Source organism: Sinocyclocheilus rhinocerous, unplaced genomic scaffold (assembly GCF_001515625.1).
Source record: "Sinocyclocheilus rhinocerous isolate Xijiao unplaced genomic scaffold, SAMN03320098_v1.1 scaffold3446, whole genome shotgun sequence".
In the NCBI taxonomy this organism is placed as follows: Eukaryota; Metazoa; Chordata; class Actinopteri; order Cypriniformes; family Cyprinidae; genus Sinocyclocheilus; species Sinocyclocheilus rhinocerous.
In genome coordinates this window covers 1,906-24,363 of record NW_015666156.1, presented here as the reverse complement: position 1 = coordinate 24,363, position 22,458 = coordinate 1,906, and the positions used below count along the sequence as shown (strand labels likewise).

The window sequence follows — 22,458 nt, the reverse complement described above, 5'->3', positions numbered from 1 at the left end:
TCGATGTACATTGGTTGCTGTTTTATGCTTTGTCTTTGAAAAAATCTGGGAATTAGAGATGTAGTCTTTTGATTTTCTATATATTTTTGAAAAGAAAACTTTAAATCATCAATTACAGTTTGAAACTTAAATAAAATATATGTATATAGTTAATATGGCATTTCAAACTGTATTCTTTTTTTTTACATAATTCAAATTATTGCATGTATTTCTTACATTGCAAGACTGCTTAAGTGAACTGCAAACAAGTTAATTTGTGGCAAATAGTGATTTTGTGTTGATTTTCTATATAATTTTGGTATTTGGAATAAAACATTTTTTCAACATGAAGGAAAAATCACTATGGTACCTGGATGAATCTTACAAAACAGGTCAGGAGCATGACCAGGTTATATTTCACTACAAAATCTAAATAAACATTTTATAATTGAAATACATTTATTAATATATTTATATTCACATATTTGTTATATTTATTTTATATTGTATTTATTATAAATTCATTTTTACATAAATGTCTCAATGAAAAAATCTTAATGGGATACAAATAGGGGAAAAAATATAGATTTCCTGCTCTGTTACAAGCTCCTCCAGTCAACATAAACCACCTGTCAGACATCACAGAAAGCCAAATAACTCTCTCTGTTTTTTGCATTTCGCATGAACATGAAAGAAGTTTGTTAAAGTGCGGTGAATAATGCCTTGGTGATGAAAACAGCTTAAATTATCGATTAAAGTTTGAAAATTTTGATTTTCACTACCAGCAATTGCAAGTAAACAATTTATCTAAATTCTTATATATATAGGTTTTGTACATACTGTAATTTGAAATATTACATGTTCTTGTCACATTGCAAGACTGCTAAAGTAAATTGCAAAAAAAGTTAAATGATGCTTGAACATATAGTGAAAAACTTCACAGCCTCTAACTTACACCCAAATTTCCAGCATGTTATAATATTAATTCTATTACAGTTTTTGTTCAATTTTGATTTTCACTACCAGCAATTGCAAGTAAACAATTTATCTAAATTCTTATATATATAGGTTTTGTACATACTGTAATTTGAAATATTACATGTTCTTGTCACATTGCAAGACTGCTAAAGTAAATTGCAAAAAAAGTTAAATGATGCTTGAACATATAGTGAAAAACTTCACAGCCTCTAACTTACACCCAAATTTCCAGCATGTTATAATATTAATTCTATTACAGTTTTTGTTCATATTTTGAATTATTTTTTTCTATTTTCTGTTTTACCTTTAATTTGAGTTAAAGTTTAGTTTAGTAAGTTTTAATAATTTTATTGTGTTTTTAATATATAATTTTTAATATATATTTTTAAATATATATATACAGTTTTAAACATCTTTATGGTAAAATAATAATAAAAAAATAAAAAAATTTATTTTATGAAACTTTGTTTAAACATTAGTATTTCTTGCTTTACAACATTCAGGAAACATTTAAAAGTGCAAAATAATAAAATGGAACATTTTTCATAGTTTTAACTAACTTTAATAAGCCTGGTTATTTAAAGATTACATGTAATTTTTTTCTATAGTTATGCAGAGAAACTGGTTCAAGTTCAATGTATTATTTTATTGAGTTACCAATGTTGGATAATTGAATAATAGGATAATGTGTGAACTTCTTGTTAGACAGATTACGTAAAATTTTCCCGGGACACGGGGTTGTCACCTCACACAAACCACCCACACATTCTGGTATGAATTTCATTTCCTTTCCATTTGTAGACTATAATTTTGTCAGCGAGGGATATTGGAGAGGAAAACACAGTTGTGGTTTAGAAACTGAGAAGATTGAATTCGGTGATTTCACTGTTGACGCTTATTGCGAACAGTTGTTGCGCCCAACACAAAGCCGGAGAAAAGCAATGTTTTCATTAGTTTAAGACAAAATGGCACAGTAGCTAAATCAAGCCTATGCATGACTATAAGAACCAGACCTTTTTGATCGGACAAGGATTGGAATTCGAGTGGTTAGATCGTCAAAGATGAGAATAAGGATACACTTCAATTATCCGATTTCTTAATGTTAACGTAACGGGACAGTTATAGGGGAGAACATAGGAGACATTTAAGACCCCGGAGACCTCAATTGCATCCAGATTCAAGTTTTTAAACTCGCAGTTGTTACTGTTACGATAATTGTCCATGAGACAGTTCATCAAATGCTGACAGATAAAAAGCATGAGAGGGCCCCTTTCGTCTGTGTCTTCAGCATTGAGCCATCAGCCTCAGTTCCTCATGGTGTTTATGGGCTCTGTTGGGGAAGAACATTGTTACACTTGTATTTATAGGCATTGGTTGGGTCTTTTGTAACGTGATAGTGTGCAGTGCAGTAAGCCCCAAGAGCTCAAAGATGAAGCCACGACTCACTATTTTCACTATGTTGACTATGATTTGTGTTATCATACACAAACCCTGGAACGTCATTACAATAGGGGAGGTTGAGCAGAAAGCCGTATATGATATAGAACAGACCATATGAGCGAAAGAGAGAGCAATAGAAGGAGAATGTTAGAAGCTTCAATTTATAGACAAAGACTGAAAGGTTTGTAGAAAGCAACTTCCAGTACACTTGTTACAGTGACCTGTAACCTCTGGAAAGGAATGTTACAGGTTTTATACAAGTTTGAGCTCAGTTTCTAATTTAAGCATCAATAAGATCCTGGCGTTTACGTTGGATAATAACTTCAGCAAGTTCCTCAGTTTATAAAAACAAACAATAATTGTGTGTATGCTTATGTATTTACAGCTGAAGTCAACAGTGCACTTCGTCCTGGAGGGAATTTGAAGCAGTAATGTGAAGCACATTTTTTGTTACAACACTTAGGCGAAGTGTGTAATTTCAGCGGCAATAAATGGACTTGTAAGACTGCTTGTTTTCAAACAGGTTGTGTTGCTGTGTTCATCAGGATACTGGAACAAACAGAAGTTAAGATGTAGAAGTTAAAACGTACACTATTGTTTAAAAGTTTGAGGTTGATACGATTTTTAAACGTTTTGGAAAAAAGTTTCAGCAAGATTTTGCATTCATTATAGATAGAAAAATTGCGGGAAAACACCTGGTTAGTGTATAGATTTTAATTGCATTATGACTATAAACTCAGTTTTAGCTTGTTTTTGCAAAATGACAGACATGTAGAACGTATTTGCTGTGTTAATCGACAACATGTCACAGAGTTTAAAGGAATAGTTCCCCCGAAAACTCTACTCACCCTCAGGCCATGTAGATAAGTTTGTTTCTTCATCAGAACAGATTTGGAGAAATTTAGCATTACATCACTTGATCACCAATGCATCCTCTGCAGTGAATTGAATTTTAGCTGGAAGCAAGAGTTTAAAATGTCTTGATGGAATTGTTTCTTACAGACACTCAGCTTTTCACTTCACACGATGTTAACTGATGGACTGGATTTGTGTGCATTACTTGTGGATTATTGTGATGCTTTCAGCAGCTGTTTGAACTCTCATTCTGACGGCACCCATTCACTACAGGGGATCCATGATGTTGAATTTCTCCAATTATGTTCCGATGAAGAAACAAACTTATCCTCAGCTTGGATGGCCTGAGGGTGAATACATTTTCAGCAAATTTTCATTTTTGGATGAACTGTTCCATTAAGTTGAATTGAACCTTGAACATTCCTATAAGGATGCCGGATGCTTTAGATTTAGTAAAGTGAATGGCACCGGGGAAGTGAAACCATGAGACCCTTTCTTGACAATCTTTCTAATAGGGGTTGAATCAGCAGGGGTTGATTAACCTAGAACAATAACAATAATGCCAACAAGAAAAGTGTGTCTGCGACCCGAGCTCGTTAGCATCCCAGCATCCCCCTGTCCTGCCTCGCTCAGGTATGGTTTCTATTTCAAAGTACCTAAAGAAGAGAGGAGGGAAAGAGGTTGATGGAAGTGATTTAGTGCCCAGGGGACAGAGAGAAGGAGGGGGTTAATCGGTTAACCAGAGGAACAGAGAGTAGGGGGGCCTGGCTACCGTCTGGGAGGTGGAGGTATGCCCTCGGCCGCTTTATTCTGACTTTCATATACACGAACAGGAAGTGATGCGAGGTGCACAGATATGCACACTTCAACTGCATTTGTTTGTGAACAATGGATTTGCACCTAATCCAGATCAATTTTAAGTTGAAATTGTCCTGGTTTCTGCATCACATATGTAGGGCTGTTTTTACACCTTTCTACTGCCTTGGTCAAATTACTGTGTAAGTTTGGCTCATATGGACTTCTATAATCGTGAATCTAATGAAAACTGTCAAGGCATGTCCAGGTCATATTTCACCCCAAAATAAAAAAAAATAAAAAAATTTAGCATAAAGAAAATAGTTACATTTTTAGATAATAATATTTTTTGTACTGTACCAATTATTTTCATAACAATTAAGCAAATTTACCCCCCATACAATTTATTTGATCTAAAACTAATGAAATATACATTAAACAAAAATGCATTAATTTAATCAAAACTAAATTGAGCATTACTATAATGGGAATTCTTCTATTGTCATGAAAATAATATCACATTAAAAATCTACTAAAAATGCTTCAGTTTTTTTTTTTTTTAGTTTAGTTTAGTTTAGTTTAGTTTAGTTTAGTTTAGTTTAGCTTAGTTTAGTTTGCTGTCAAATGTAACCCAGACATTTCTTTGTGGAATTGAAATATATTTCAAAGTTCATTATAACTTCAGCTTAGCATTCTCACAGGATTCTACAAACGTATGATCTGAAATTTTTTTTTAATGAATCCGTATGTTCAGAAACCTCAGTAATGAAAAAAAAAAGTTTTATGTAAGACATTTTTCAAGTCATTACACATCTTTCCTGACTTCAGGTCCTCCTGGGAAACGTGGACGGATGGGCAGAAGAGGAGACCCTGGTGAGTGCAATCTCTTCATTTATGTTCCCCATGCCTGATGTCTAGCACTTTTCTGTAAACATTGTTACTAGTGTGCCTAATTCATAAACATTAGATGTGACTGGGAGGAAGTCCTCATTGAATGTGGTTTTGATTCACCGAAGACCCTCAGATGATTCAGAGGTATTAAACTCAGACTGATGATAACTCGGCCATACAAATTAGGATGGTGATGTATTTCTAAGTGAGCTGTGCTGTAGTCACACACATGGCTCTCAAGGACACAGATTGAGAGAGGTTTTAATGAAATGAATGATTCATTGTCACGTGACGTCACTTGCGGAGAAGCCATCAGTATAGCTTGTTAAATTTAAGAAGGTGTCCAGATAATGTTTTGCCTGAAAACATCTGTTATCTTTGGATAATGTGTACAGTTTATACAGCAGAACCTATATTCACCTTCTGACCATATCCGATTAAATCTGAGATTGCGGCGTTCCCATACAACTGGCATTCGGACAGAATGACAATTCTTTACATCTGTTTTTCAAACTTGTTCCAGCCCTGCTGCCCTGGGAGAGGAACTTCAAACGTTGGCAGAACACTTTATTTACATAGAGATAGTGGGTCATTTTGTCACTAAGTCTGCTGGATGTGGTTCTGTTTAGCTGTGCCTGCTTGTTGTAGTTTGGGTCGTGAAGCGAGCAGGAAGAGTCGAATGTTGAGACAACACCATTGCACAACAGTCTGTTTGTTTCTCTAGTGTGAGGGAGAAAATATGGTTGGAAAGCTGGAAGATATTTAGCAGACTAATCAACGCAAACATTAGGCAGGTCGTGTGCGTCCATGATAATTAAAAAGTTAAAAGCGCTCGTTTAATTAGAACCCTCGTCAATTAAATGATGAATCTTTTTACTAAACAATTTTGATGTGCTCAATTAAACTGTAAAACACATTCTCATTATTTTTCTCTTTCAACATCTTACTCTTAAATGCTTTCCAAATGGTGAGGCCATTTCGTTCACAATGGTCAGAACTTGACTGTGCTGAGTGAATGTTATCTTTTAAACTCTTAAGAGTCTGCCAGCATCTAGACATGAGCATAAACATATGACATAAACTTTCTGCTTCGTGAAACCTCAACACATCTTTTAAACCTCTTTTTCTACTCTGAGGGTCATAACGCTTACCTGATGAACATTTCAGGAAAAAAATGTTTAGAGGTTTACCTTTTTGTTAAAAAAGTGGACGTGTAATTTTGTGTTATTATTGAAGTTAAACTGAAAGTTAAAAGACATTTGGATTGTTTTAAATGTCTCTTTGTTGTTCTTCTTTTATTTTTCAGGACCCCCAGTAAGTACCCTGTCCTCACACTTCAAAATAATGACGTGTAGCAGATATGGGCTCTGTATTGTGGTAAGGCTGATAAAACGTTTAAAGGGTGAGACATAAAACCCGAGAAATAGCCTTCAAGTTCTGGAATCTTTCATACATCCTGAAATTTTTACATTTGAGAATATGTGCACCAGTTTATCTGACATTAAATTTCTAGAACCTTCAAATTTAAGCCTCTGAAAAATTTGCATGCTAGAATTAGCATTCTTTTGAGATTCCAGAATAAAGCTTAAAGAATAAAGTTCTGGAATATTCATTTCAGAGCAGCTGCAAGTTTAAGGCTAGGAGATTAGCCCCCGCTTTCACAGACAAGGCTTAAACTAGTCCCAGACTAAAATGCATGTTTGAGCTGTCTCAACTGAAAATATCTTGCTCTGACATATCTTAAAATATGTCAGTGTCATTGTTCTGTGTCAAGATACACACCTGTAATGTTTTCTTCTAAGGCATTTTTGTAAAAGTTGCTTAAATATCTTAATTTAACTAAGGTCTAGTCCTGGCTTAAGCTAAACCCCGTTTGTGAAACTGGGCCCTGGTGCTTCTGATATTAAAGTTTTACAATATTCAAACCAACATTAAAGTTCTGGTATCCAACAAAAGTGTAACACAGCATAAGAACAGGTTGCAAACTGTTTGTCACCTGCTTTAGATTTAGGTTAAAACCAAGCTGTCAACACCTTGTTGCAAATAGATATGTGGCTTCTAATCCATATTTTAACAGGCTGTCATGAAGATTTCATTGATCTGTTTAATGCTCGCAGATGTCAAATTATGTGACAGCTTTCAACATTTGAACAGTTTAGGTTGGTTTGCTAACTTTCACGTTTAGTTTGTGGTCTTCTGTAGAGCAGAGGTCCACCGGTTTATTTACTCAGAAGTCTATTGCAATGTTAAGAAACCCTAAAACACTTGAAGTTTTCATTTATAATCCTGCAAAGTGCTGTTATTCCAACCAATAAACACATAAAACAGAGATTTACATTGTGGAAAGACTGACAGGTTGTGTTTCTCTATTAAAGTTTTGGAATGTGCAAGTACGTTCTTCAAGTTCAGATTGGTTAATAAGAATAATTTACAGTAGTTTAATTTTTATCACACTGGATTTTAAAATATTTGGCTTTTTTATGAAGCTGAACAGATTCTCTTGAGATTATGAAAACTGTCATGATGTTACCTTGGGATTTGTAATCTTTTTTTTTTTTTTAAATCTACTGTAGGTCTATATTTATTCATTATATCTAATTTTTCTTTGCACAGGGCAAACCTGGGCGAGACGGTTACCCGGTAAATGTCCTTTTAATGATCTAGTTTCTTCTTGGGTTTTAATCTCCATTTTATGGAGCTCTTTTTCTAATTCCTTCTATCACCTCCAGTTGACTTGCTGTTCATCTCTGTTTTTTTTTTCATTTCTGTCTCACTAAATATCTGTGCAGCTCCCCAGCTAACAGAGAATGTTCACATAACTAAAAAAAATTAAAATAAAAACACAAAATGTTTTAGCAAAACGTTCTTAAAACATATTTTTGTTAGCAGGGTCATAGAATATATATTTTTAAGAGGAACATGAATTAAACAGCTTATGCAGTGAGAGAAGTGTTAGTAATAGTGTCTAAAATAAGCACTAAAAAGTTTCAAACACTCTTCATTATGGACACCATCGTCTCTGACGAAGAATGAAACTCTTTCGCTGCTATTTCAGCAACATGGCTGATAATGATGTTGAGTTTCCTGGAAAGAGTGAAAGCGCTGCTGGGCTCAATTACGCTGGTAATGGTGTTTCTCTGTTGAAACCACTATAGATTCATCCCTTTGGCTAAACGTGTCCGGGACAGCAGGCCAGAAACACTTAGGACTTTTACTTTATAATTTCCTGGTTTCTTGAACCCTGAAATGGAAAGTACTAGGAAAGCAGTTGGGCGTTTATAAATGAATCGGGCGTAGACAAAACATCACATGTGAACTGTGACATATGGGCAGAGGTACTCCGATCTCTTAAAGTACAACACAAATCTGATGATTGTTTTCTGATGACTGGACTTTGATTAGAGTAGTTTGTTTGTGTTCAAATAAAAAGAAAAGACATTTGCTTGGTAAACTGTGAGTCATAATTGCATCTTGTATTTCATTTATGAAACAAGCCCCAGTCAAACAATCAATAATCAGTTTATATATTTTTCAGCACCTCTGTTTATGTAGATACAAACATGAGATCAATTCTTGGGGTCCAAACAGATTTCCAATTGAATTGGATCATTGTTGTGATTGTATGATCTACTGTAGAACTGGTCTGGTGGCCTCTAGTGGCTGTCAGTGGAACAGCGGACAGCAGAATGATAAGCAGCAGGCTGTTCTGGAACATGTCAAGGTGAACCTGGGGTCAAATTGTGGTTAGTCACAAAGCGAATGAGGCTTTGTACCTTGTTTTGTCTGGATCTTAATTGTGGACCCCATGGTTTGGTTGGTTTGGCTCCAGATATCAAGATATGTTTAGTTAACAGGCCTTACTCACCTCGCGGCGTGAAGTAGGAGTTCAATAAGAGTATATTTGTCTGGGAGTTCTAAGTAAGCCTTACTGTGCCTCTTTAGCCAATTATACTGCAGATATTATTTATTACATCCCCACTTCCTGTCTCTGTACCCATTATCTCTACTATCGTTGCAGTAAATCATAGTGATGTCTGTACTGATATGCTGGCGTATCTGCTGTAAGATCAGCCTCTAGATAACGGTCTATGCCAGGCTGGGTCAGTCATGCCCAGCAAATTAGTATCAGAGGTACACTCATGGTTTTCCCAGATTTGTACGTCTGCCGGGAAAAGTCTGTGGTTAATTATAGACAGGTGTGTCTGTGTGTGTGTACATGCTACACACACTCATTCTTGAGACAAAGAAAAGTCTGGGTCATATTTCACTCTAAAATCAAAAGAGAGTTTTTTAAAAATTGTATATTTTGTATATATGTAAACATATGTATACATTTTATGCAAAAATAAATATAGGAATAAAATCTCATGCTTATTACTGTAGTAAAGTAATAAAAGTCATGTTCAGATGCAATGAAATCAATGAACTGTTCATTTAAATACACTAAAATCATAAATAAACTTTATTTATTGCAATAATGGGAATGCTATATTTGCATAAATAAATTAAATGTATGTATTCAATCCTTTATAGTAAAATAGCTAATATAGTAATGAAATTCATGCTGTTCAAATACATTATTAATTAATTCATTCATTCATTCATTATTATTATTATTATTATTATTATTATTGTTATTGAAATCTATTTAATGACAGTTTCATAAACATACATTTAAATTACATTGTATTCATTTATTTATTGCAATAATGGAAATGCTATATTTTTCATAAAGAATTAAATGTATTTTTATATATTTTAAAAAACATATATAAAAAGTAAAATGTTTAAATGTGACCTGGAAATTGCATTATCTGAGATTATTTATTTATTTAGTTATTTATTGCAATGATGGGAATGTGATAATTTTCATAAACAAATTAAATGTATTTTTTATATAGTTTTAAATGATATAAATTTAAATATATGCACATTAAAATGATCTATTACACAGCTCTGAGGAAATCTTGATTCTGATTGGTCAGTCGCAACATTACGAGGTATGTTATCCCTCGATAACAACCGGTAAAAACGAATAACACAGGCTCATCCAGGTAACTGAAGTCGGCGCTATACTCTTGCCAGGAACAGTTTTGCGTTTATTTAGCTAATAAAATATTAAAACTCAATTCTCAAAACTCCGCTTCACGTCGGGGTCCTGATCACCCTGTTGGGGGTTATTCTGCGATAACAACCGGCTGGATGTACATTATCCCTTACATATATAACTGAGGTTAACTCCTATACAGTAAAGGATTTAGACACACTCAAAAAAAAAGACACCTGGGGCTACATTGGCACTTTGTTTGGTCTCATTGGGCTCAATAGTAGAACACCTCACTATGTGTGAGTGGATCGGATTTCCTAACCTGGAGCGCGTCCATTAGCATCTGCCAAGCGTCTGCAGCATCTGGAACAGAGCGACAGGTGCGTGTGTGAACTCGCCCCAAATCCACATCCTTTATGGTGTACAACGCAATCTCAAAATGCTTTCGGCCAGCAACTGTGAAACATACGCTAGTGATTTCACTCTATTCACCAGCAATAGCCATCTTTTAAACAATCCTCTTTACTCCCTCACAACATGATTGTTCTTATCCTGTAAACTGGTTTGACACACAGTTTGTGTTAACTTACGTCATATGGCGAGGATTATTAATGACAAAAAGCAGATGATTTCAAGTAAATATAATTTACATCGTTACACTAACCGTAAGGAGTTTAGTTGATGAGCAACAGGAGCCAAACAGGAAGTGTACGCATATACGTTTGATGGAATCCAGTTAGATCCAGGTTAATTCTGTTCTGTAAGTGCACTGGGTTAATGTTACTCACATATGGGAACACAACATGTGTGTAGATGCTTTGCCATTGTTCTTATAAGCTCAGGTGGTGCCCACATGCTGTCTGTGCTCATTTGAGGCAGTGATTTGATTAGCGGTATCGTAAACAGACTGTATTACATGCAGACGCTGCTGAGAACGGCTCTCATGAGACTGTCGTTTAGGTTCTCTCATAAATGATGCCTTTGGATTTGAGCATGTGATGGATAGGGTGACTCTTTTTTCCGAACATGTCCTGGCCAGGATTTCTAAACTCCCTAAAATGTCCTGGTTTTGGCTTTGTTTTATTGTTTTCATACTTGCTGAAGGTAAGAACTGAAAAGTATAGTCTGACCAATATATATAATCGACCAGTCATCAGATGCAAGAAGGTGGGATTTACAGAAAATACATAACATCAATGTACTAAAAATGGAGACGTTTTTCCTTTGCGTTGCTGAAAATGTCAAAACGATCTCATTCACACAGATCTGCGAAAAATGACTAAAAATGCTGTATTATTCATGCCAGGCCAGTAGTTGGCGATGCCACTGTAAAGAAATACTATGCATCTGCGTACATACCTATAGACTGAACACATAATGCACATGAGGTCACTGTTTTTTTTTTTTACCATGTAAATTTGCAGTTTACATGGAGATGATAGCAGTATAGCTTTCAAAAATTTAGCATTTTCAGGTCACCAAAATGCATTAAAAGTTTTCTATTTTTAGTTGAAAATGGAGTCGTGTAAACAGCCCCTTAGAAATCATACTACTGATGGAGATTGCTTGTTAAGAAAGATCGAGTTGTACGAGTACACAAGGCACTTTTATTTTCTCCAGAAAATGTAAAAATCTATTTTACCTAGAAATGTCTAGTATAACAATTCTTGTTACGGAATAACGGAGCAAAAATATGCCCTATGAAGGCCTTTCATGAATATTCTAGACATGGTAGTGTTTCTTTTTTGAAATCCAGGAACATCTTTCTTGGCAGCCCGGTGGGAGAGAAGTGGATGTCACATGTCCCAAAGTATTTCCATGTACTTGAAGTATAAAGCAGTCCAATAAACGATATTCCCTTCAGAGAAGAAAGGAGAACAGAGAGCTGTGGAGAGTTCATGGACATTGGATCCAGATGAGGGGTCGTCTCGCCTTGAAGAGCCACACAGGGATGAGATTGTGGTTCTTTCAGGCAGAAAAATGAAACCTGAACAACAAGGGGGTTTGCATTGTATGCATCTCTATCCGCTGTCCACTTCAGTTCCTTATATGATTGGCCTAATCTCTTTTTTCATTTAAAAAATGGAATGAATCATTGATGAATTCATAATCCAATGAATATTTAATTTTATTACATTTGCGTAATCCATGAAAAAAAAAAAATATATATTACACACCGTGCCTGCTATCACAAATTCTATCAAGTTTCAAGTGGTTAAATTCTTTCTCTGTTACGATATAACACTGTGAAATTCAATTAGCAACACGTAATTTCTTTAAGTTTTGTGATGTACATCTTACAGTATTGGATTATCAAAAATTTAAAAATGTACGGACAGGGACTTTTGAGATGTGGGTGTTGTTGTCGCTTGTTATCGATTGTTAAGATGCAGGGTTTCACTGGAAGATGGAGTTATATTTTAATTAAACATGATGAGGTCAAAAAAAGTAAATTGTAAAGAAGTAAAAATGAAACACATACATGGATTAATTGTTCACAATAAGATCTATACAAAATAGATTTTTTTTTACAAAATAGATGCTGAGTATTTTTGTCTTGTTCGTCTAAAATGTAGGTTTATGGGGTTTGTGATTCAATTTTTTGCAACAGTTTGCAAGTGGTATAAGAAAAATCTTTAATCATATTTAATTTGATATATATTCTCTGAAAACAAGTCTTAATGTCTTGTGCAATATTCTTCAAGTAAATCACGTTTAGATATTTTTACTGGAAAAGTTGCAGTGCATTTAAGGGCTTAAAACCAGATATTGGCAATGAAAGATGGGACATTTCTATACTGTCCAACCCAAACACAATCTCTCAAGTAGGTGAAGGCAGTCAAAACCTGTGAAAGATTCTTTTGATTAAAACATTTAAGTCTTGATTTGACTCAAAGGGCCTATCGATACAATCCGTCCAGATTTCCCACAAAGCACCATTGAGCCCACCACGAAGTCCAGTTTTAGCAGGAATGCTTTTGTAGGCCTGAACTCAAAGCGTTTCGATTACCCTGTGATGAATTTATGATTTATAGCAAAGTTGAAAAACTTTAACACTGGCAAAGGGCAGCAGACAAAAAAGTAATTATTTCATTTTCTCGAGGCTTTACTGGTAATCTGAATCCTCTTTCTCAGTCCTTTGCACTTTGTGGTTAAATAAATGTGGTAAATCTGTGCTACTTTGGAATGTTTTCCTGCTGTTCCTCCTTGGAATTCAGCGGTGCACACAACAAAATAAAATATCCAGGATTAATCTTCTTTTAATTGTTTTATATGAGTTTTTTTCTAGGAGGTTTTGTACTTAGTTTGGCCAGCCAATATGTTGCAGGAGAGGAATGAAAAGCAGGTTTAGGAATGACGGATGGATTTAATTTTTTCATGCTTACCTTCACTCTTCAGGGGGTCATAAATTGAGTTGTGTTAGTTCATGTGTGGCATCCATATGGACCTTCAGGTGCGAGGCAGATAGCAGGACGTTTGGAAATTTGAAGGATACATTCTTGGATCATAATGTGAGTGATGCTTGTCCATGAAAATTCAAGAGTGGCTTCTTTTTTGGTAGTGTTTCTGGGATTTCTGAGGAAGAAAACCTTTAATACCCCAATCATTTTGATGGAGTATTCAATTACAAATGTAAGAGTCTTTGGCCCTGAGGGTCAACAGATTTAGACCCAGCAATAGTGACCAGTGGGAAGACCGATCTCCTCCTCACAATGATGAGCTTAAAGGGTCTCAGACCCTGAGTACTATGGTCATAAATCAGAGTTAAATGTCTTAGCCGATTCCTTCATTTCTCTTGCAGGAAGTCCGCTGGCATTGACCTGTGCACATGGTGTCTGCTCAGCATGAGGAGACACTGCAGAGAGCAAGCCGTGTAAACGCTCCCAGATGTATGATTAGAGCTTCTAGCACGTCCTTAACATACCTCTGGGAATGCTTAAAATCAGGGATTGTTTATTGTCCTCAATGGACTCGTACATCTTTTGTCTGTTTATTCAAAGGCAGAAGCTTAGCATTCGTTATTTTAGCCCAGGATGTTCCCTTACTTTTGGGTACAGACACTTCATTGAAGTTTGAAGGGCCTGTCACACTAGACCTTGTGTTCATTTCATACGCACACAAACACGTGAGCACCAATTTTTCATTTGGTGAACTCTGCAAATTCATATCGTTTTCTGAATGCCACTTATTTTGAATTCTTTTCAAAGAATGACATGAAGGAAATACAGTGCAGTTTCTGATTAATGCACGTTTAAAATACAAACTTTAATAAGAAAAGCTACTTTGAAAAAAATGGGTTTAGGATTGACTCTGAAAGAATTTTTAATCATAATTTTATAGTTACAAAGAACATTAAGTAACACATTAAATTTTGAAGTAGAAAGACTGAAATAGTGTTTTCTTGTCAAATGTACTGCAATAACCTGTGTTTTATTTATTTTGAAAAATCATTTTTTTACATGAAGTTGTGGTGAAATGGAGTAGATGTTTTTTTAACACTTTGAACTAATTATTAGTGTTGTCTGCTAATATATGCATCACTGTCACCGTTGCTCATGCTTAGTGTTAGTTGTTAACAAACCTCTAATCCAAAATATTAAAATTTAATTTGTTTTCTGTGATTGTAGATCATTGTGAGTACTAGCAGCAAATCATGAGTGTTTGAGTGACTAGAGAGCTGATCAAACTATATTATTTTAGGCTTACCTGTGACTCTACACCAATCAGATTGAGAGGGAGAGGGAGATTTTAAATTCAATGTTCTGGGTTTTACAGATAGAGAGGATGTTGTTGGTTTCAGGCTGTGCTGCACGCTTCTCTTACCTGTATAGTCTCTCAATCTTTCATAATTGCTACTTTCCTTTGCTCCCTGCAGTAAAAGCAGTAGTCCAATTTGAGTCCAATTTGACTCTACACTCTAACAAAAAACATGGTTCTTTGAAGGTTCTTTACACATTGTTCTATTTAGAATCACATTGTTCTGAAGAACCCTTTTATGCTAAAATGGTTCTTTGTAGAGTTTAGGATTCTTTGTTCCAGCCCTTTTTTTTAATCTTTAACTGTCAAAATTCTTTCAAAGCCACCAACTTTTTAATCTTCTGGAGCTCGATCAACCATCCAACTACACATTGGTCTTGGGGGGCCATGACACCTTTTATCAGGATTGTGTGTGTTTTTTTTAAAAATTTAAATGCATTTGTTATGACAAGACTGAGTGACCAACTTGCAGGTTGCAACAAGGCTTATGTTCCTCTCTCTGTTTCCAAAACGTTGTTTATGCATGTGGGATATCATGTTCCCCCTTTTCCCACCCTAACACGTACACAAAAAAAGTGGGAATAAACTGAGCGTGCATTTTTGATGTGGGATTGTCACAAGCTTTTGAGACAACTAAAAAAGGGCCAGAAATTGTACAGATATATGTTTCAAAGTTCAAAGGTCTCTGGCATTTTGATGACCTCCCACAATTCATTTAAAAGTATGTGATTTATCTGACACTGCTACTTTTAGAATAAGTCTAGGTGCTTCATGACACTTTTAAATCGGACTTCTCACCTCTGACATCAGAACAAAAATAAATCCTGTAAGGTCACCTTTTTCACAACTACTCAGATGAGTGTCTATACTGGACACTAGGTTGCTCCCATTACAGTCCCACACAGTCTGTGGAGCTTTCTGCAAAATAAAAGTAATAATAACTTATTTTATACTGCCAATTTGGCACATCCTTTCTATTTTTGACAACTGCACAACTTTTAATTTCCTGGTCTGACTAAAACTGATTTTAAAACAACATAAATGGACTACGGTGGATTTTATTTGTTAAATATTGAAATGACTTCTGACAATTATTTATTAGATTATCTTTTATTTATAGCCATATGTATAATGCGCATATCTGATCAGTATAACAGATAAAACACATGAAAAAGCCAAGGCTACTACAATGCCCAACAATTGTTCTAGATCATTGATTTCCCTTGCATTTGAATCTTTACTAAGTCTGTAAGTCTAATCTTAAATTTTGGTTGCAATAACAAGATTTTATGTTGTAAGTCAAAAGAAACGGGTCTGACTTGTCCTCATCCTAAAAATAGAAGAATGACATAATGCCCCAACATGATCATTTTGATTTAATTCTATGTTTCTCTCCTGATCTTTATCTTTTGATTTACCCCTCACACTTCCCCTCAGAGTCTATCTGCACTTTCCCTTTTTATGACCAGCTGTATGGTGGACTCCTGGGGTTTAATCGTCTGTTTTTCTCTTTTTCCACTGTTCAGGGTCCACTTGGTCTGGATGGCAAACCCGTGAGTATTCCCGAGCTTTAAAGAGACAAGATGAGAATGTGTGTGTGTGTGTGTGTGTTTGGAAAACAGGTTTTGTATTCTCACATTACTGGACATTTAATTACTTAATCAGCCTTTCCAAGGTAGTATGTGAATTTATGAGTGACATTTGGCTTTCAAATGATTTAAGTCACTTTGGAAGAAGCTTGTAACTGAAACAGCCACAAAGTTGATGCTTCTTTCATTTGATTACATACATAATTTTTTATTATTATTGCTCATAAACACTAACCATTACACTGTCAGAAAAAAGGTACACAACTGTAACTGAGATGGTACCCTTTCAAAATATGCTAATATGTACATTTTAGGTAATAATATGTACTTTAAGGCACTAATGTGTCTTTTAGACGTTGTACCTTATGGTACCACACCAGTGACAAAATCTGCCATGTAAATCTGTGTTTATGTTGTGAATATAAATGATGCCTCAATTGTGTAACTTTTCGAAAGCAATCAGAATTATGATGTTTGACTTGCGGATGTTAAAACAGTTGAAAAAAGGACAGACTTACATTGAAAGAGGGACCTGAATTATCTATAATTAGAGACCACAATGTCATAGAGATTTAGAGGTGGGCTCTTTTAAGCTCTTTTTGACTAGAAATGTAATAATTGATTTGTTTATTTGCAGGGTATCCCTGGACCTAAAGGAAGCCAGGTAAATACAATTTCAAATTTCTACTGTGCCCTGAAGGTTATTGTCTTATATTGTAGACAAATAAGTGCTACTTCAAACAGTAGGTTTATGGAAGTTATAAACACAAATCTGCAAGCTGTTCGCTCATACTGTGTACATGAGGAATTATGGTTTTATTTTTGCATGGCATCAGGGGGATTAAACTCCTATTTAAGTTTTCAAGCCATCTATCACCTCAGATATAGGGTCACACACCACAAAATGTCTTTTACCTTGTATGTCTATCCGCAAATGAGATGGAAATAATGGATTATACACCAAAAGGAGATAATTCATCATTGTTAGCTTGTGCTGTTGCAGATAGGCGGTCGTTTATGAACCCTGTCACGCTCTTTAGCGCTGCCAAAGGAAAGCCATTTGTCCAATGTAACGTAAACCACTTCTTCTGGAAAGCAGACCACCTCAAAACGCCATTCGTCTGTGGCTTCCTGTGAAAGACAGTTGTTTTGTTTTGACTCGCATGAAAGAAAGTCTAAGGTGGTCATACAGTAGGTCTCATTCAGGCTGAAAATGTTGTGATGCATATAACTGATGCGGATCATAGAATATTCTCTATCTAAAATGAGTAAGAGTTTGTAGTTGCACCACGGTTGAATCTGATTTAATTCACATGTGACACAGATGTTGTTTAGATGACAGTGTGAACAGCAAGAATCACACTGACTCTGACATTTTTTATGCCAGCCTTTGCTACTTTCATATGTGGAATTAAATTATGGTAATGCACTTTTGCAATGTGACAAACACATTTACAGTTTACAGTTTACTGACAGTTTACAGTTAAAACTGCTATTGATTAAAAAATTAAATATGTTTTAATTAGAGTATGTTTTTACAGCACTCAGGTTCTTTACATCATTATTACAATTTCCCCCTTTTTTCACCTCCTCACCCTCATAATTATTCAACATGCACTTTGCATCAGCTTCACTAGCATTGCCTCTATTTTTCAAAGCAATGTGTTTTACACATGTAGATCAGTTTCGAAGCCTCGTCAGTTCAGACCAGTGTCTGAAATGGGTCACAGTGAGAAGGTCATGTGAACAAGCTCATAAAAATATCAGATTTGTGCAGAAAATGTGAATTTGGCAGTTGTCTTGTGGTATGAAGGTTGCCATAGACTCTCTTCCCTATCATTTCCACTCACATAGTTTCACTCCAACCATTTTCTTTATGTTCAGTCAGTTGTACATTCATCATATTCCCAGACTTTTGACCATGTTATTTGCAAATGACTTTTAAGATCAAAGATTACAGCTATATCTAGTGCAGATGTGAGGTGCAGCCTATACTTTTAGTTGGGAAAAAGATGACTTAGAAAAAACTTTGAAGATGAGATGCACGTGAAAGTTAGAGGATACTGAGATGCTAAAGACTCTTAGTGAATGACTTATGGTTCACATGGTATGTTTTTGAACTATGCTGTATTTTCAGCATATCTGTCTAATCATCACACCCAACTCATTTATTTCCAGGGGTTGCCAGGACCAAAAGGAGATAAGGTACATTTAGTATCTTTTTTTTGTCAATATTGTACAGCACACACACACACACACACACACACACACACACACACACACACAGGATGCTTCGTTCAGCAAGCAGATGTTTTCCAATTTCTAAAACAACTCACAAATTTCATTTGCATTGGCTTTTATCTTCAAACACATGTTTTGGAGGGTATGTAAACTGTGTCAGGCATGAAATGAGAGAAACAAGAAACCTGTGGTAAATGAAGACCGTCTTGAATTCTTTTCCTGGTTGCAGTGAAAAAAAAATATATGCACAATAAAACAAAAACATGGAGAGCCTCAGGATGCTTTTTCTCCCAGATCAGTGTTCCTCATTTATACAGTAGTAATTAGTAAACATATCTATTCTCATTCTCTGCCCTGATTTAATTTATATGCTCTCTTGTTATAAGATAAAGGTTAAATTATGACTGAGTCTGATTAAATGAGCTAACTCATCTTGTTAGTGGGCCAGGAAGCTTTCTGTTAGATGTAAAACAAAAGCAGTGTTTGTTAAGACAAGTATCATCAAGTAATATTTCATACATCTCACTTCCAACAACATTTTCACCTTCGGTGTGGACGGACAAATTGCAAACCACCACATAGACACCTTAGCAATCATCCACACACAGTCACGAACCACTCAAATTCTCTTCAGAATATCAAGAAATCTAGTATTTACCATAGTTCACGTGTCGCTAATTGTATTTCTTGTCTTTTTGTGTTGTAGGGTGATCAAGGAGATACAGGGCCAAGGGTCAGTACACGCATACTTCTGTCACTTTGAATAAATTTATTTTATATTAATATTTTCCCTTACAGTCAGAGGAACAGAATGTCAAATGTGCCTCAGAATAATGAGAACGATACCTGACTAGATATTAATCACATTTATGAAGATACATCATAAATCAGAATTGAAGGGCTGAACTGTGTGTGGCAGAGGGCTGAATTCACTCTTTCTATTATTGTCTTGATCTTTCTTTATTATTTTTCTCACACACATTCAAAGAAGTGGCAATACATGAATGTGCAGATATGCGAGATGGGCAACTAAAGTAGATATGGGAAGAAAATATCGATTTTTTTTATTGGGTTGGGTAATTTCTTTAGAGTGACCACACCCACATGCGGCAGTAGTGGCCCCAATCCAAACATAGGATTATTTGGTCAATATTTGGCTATTTTGAAATTATCATCATTAAACAAAGAAGTGTTCATTTTGCCTATATGTGTTCCGAAATTCACCAATATTTTTGTCAATTTACCAACATTTGTCTCAACATTAATTTTTTTAATACACTGTAAAATAAGTATTTATTTAAATTAAGCACTATACTTTATATAAATAAAAATGGTTTATATATACACACACACATACATTCAAACATAATCATATAAAATTTTACTTTCTGAAATGACTTGAACAGTGCTCTGATACATATCCTGCTTCTCTTGTATGTTTAAAAGAAACAATCATGGGAGTTATCTATTTTGAATCTATTTTGATTCACTAAGGAGTCTGCTGTGTGTGTATCTGTGCATGTGTGTTGATTGCATGTTTCAGAGCAAAAAAATGAAAAATGTCTACAGGCCAGCTAAATCCTAACAAACCTCCCTGCGGGGAAGCTCTCAAAAGGAAAAATAGAAAGTAAATGATGTCTTTATTTTCTTCTAGAAATGCCACAAGTTTTATTTTAGGGTTGGGGTTAGTCTGCTGAAAATATAATTAGCGTAATTTATATAATGTAAGAACAATAGAAGTCTATGGGAAGCTTAGTTAGCTGAGCGTGTGTGTAGTGCTGAGTAAAGCAGCAGTGTGGGAAACCTCAAGCATCCCTCAGGTCACCACATCCCTGCTAACTCAACCCTCACGCTGGCATCGACATGCTGTGTCACTCTTACTTTCTCTCTGTTTTGCTCTTTTTTTCTCTTTCTCTGTTGCAAGGCTTTAGTTCTCCGATGTTTTGAAGCTAACTTTGATTAGCTTTTGAACTTTCAAAGCTTTGCCAGGTTTAAAAAAAAAATAAAAAATACGACAGTGAAAAGCTATAAAATAATCCTTACACTTTTCAATTTTTGTCAGTTTCTCAAATTCAAAGAGAGAAAAAAAGTGACATCCTTCCTTACCTGGACGGCACAACCTTATTTAAAATCTTTTGCGGCAGGCATGTGACATTTCTCTGTGCTTCTCGAGCAGCTCTCTGTTACTGCTGTCAGCACAATCCAGCTCTCAGATTATGGTTTGCAGAGACAAGTGAACATAAATATGTTGTTCAGACCAATGTGATTTAAGACAACAAAAATAAAACCATGGTTTTTGTCCAGTGTTATTTCAGGGTGGCAAGACCAACAATTTTACATTATTTGGTCATGTTGTATTTGAATCACAGTTCTATTTATGCAGTGCAGACACATTGTCCGTATTTAGATCAAGTCAAAATTGCAAGTGTTGTTTTTAAGTTTCATGACATGGCATGAGTTTGAATAACCGATCCAGTCATATCCAATGAGAACTCAACAATATATATCGAATGTATACTATATACTGTATAAGCAAATGGGATTTTATTCATAATGTTTTAATTATTATATCATATCATATCATATATATTATAATGACAGCAAGTAAAAATTGCTTAATTTAAATAAACACTTATTTTACAGTTTTTTTTAACAAAATCATAGGAAAAAAATATTAAAGTGAATTAAAATGACATAAAATGTACACCATCATTTAAAAGTTTGGGGTCAGTAAGATTTTTTAAGTGTCTTTGAAAGATGTCTCTATTTATTTGATCAGAAATACAATAAATACAGTAATACTGTGTTTTTAAAATAAATTAATATATTTTAAAATGTAATTTATTTCTATGATGCAAAGCTGAATTTTCAGCATCATTACTCCAGTCTTCAGTGTCACACGATCCTTCAGAAATCCTTCATATGCGGATTTGATGATCAAGAAAAATTTCCTAATTTCTTAAAAAATAAATAAATAAAATAAAATTCACTGACCCCAAACTTTTGAAAGGTAGTGTGCATTGACAAGGATGTTGGTCAATTTTGAGACGCAGCGTTTCGTTGCTTTCATTTCAAAATAGTCAAAAATAATTGCTTTGACCGTTATATATAGGTCTGTCATTAGAAGGGTATATCTTGAACTAAAGCTAAATCATCCAAATTCCTGCAAGGTGCTCTACTGGGTTTGATATTTCACAATCCAGTGGCAGCGAAATGCTCTGTCAATGCTTTTCTGATGACTGGTCTGTGTATCTCTGCTCCTCTGTCCATCCTGTTCCTCTCGCAGGGTCATGGCACTCATGCAGGCCTGCATAGTAATCAGATTCTCATTAAGGTTGGTCTCTTCTCTGCTGCCATAGCCTTCATCTCCAAGCCGCTCCATGTCCGGGAAGGCCGTCTCCCTTCATGGCCCCTGAGATCTTGCTCAGTTTCCTCACTATCCCTCAATCTGAAGTTTTCAATGCTCTTATTGTTTCTCCTTTGTCTTTTCCTCCTCCATCTGTTTTTCCGGGGATTTCCTGTCTCTTTGTATTGGGGACTCAAATGCACAGATGGTCTTTCCTCGTTACGATCACAGCTACATCTCGGCCGATCAGCCCAGTTTCCAGAGGCGTATGCTGAAGGTAGCATGTGTGCAAGGCATGTGCAGACACTCCCCTTACTAGATCTTCATCTTCCTCAATTTTAACCCATGTCATTTTGCATGATTGCTTGTGTTATTGTTTGTGTGTCTTATACTTACAATCAAATAAGCTCATCCATGTGTGAAGGATCAGAGCGTTGCATGCAAGTAGTTTGTGCTTCAGTGAATGAGGCTGATGCAGGGCGAATCTCACCAAAAAATATCTGGGTCATATTTTACCACATAATCAATATATATATATA

General features: G+C 35.3%; 1 protein-coding gene across 1 annotated transcript in view; it reads left to right on the top strand.

The window, feature by feature from the left end:
* Positions 1 to 22,196, top strand: part of LOC107731708 (collagen alpha-1(XXV) chain-like) — a gene marked incomplete at its 3' end in the record, with an annotated part of 113,791 nt that extends 91,595 nt beyond the window's left edge. The window contains exons 3-10 of the mRNA XM_016542854.1: positions 4,876 to 4,920; positions 6,245 to 6,252; positions 7,552 to 7,578; positions 16,270 to 16,296; positions 16,970 to 16,996; positions 18,511 to 18,537; positions 19,280 to 19,306; positions 21,860 to 22,196. Coding sequence (XP_016398340.1) covers positions 4,876 to 4,920; positions 6,245 to 6,252; positions 7,552 to 7,578; positions 16,270 to 16,296; positions 16,970 to 16,996; positions 18,511 to 18,537; positions 19,280 to 19,306; positions 21,860 to 22,196 — 525 coding nt within the window. The remainder of the gene's footprint in view (positions 1 to 4,875; positions 4,921 to 6,244; positions 6,253 to 7,551; positions 7,579 to 16,269; positions 16,297 to 16,969; positions 16,997 to 18,510; positions 18,538 to 19,279; positions 19,307 to 21,859) is intronic.
* Positions 22,197 to 22,458: the final 262 nt, after the last annotated feature.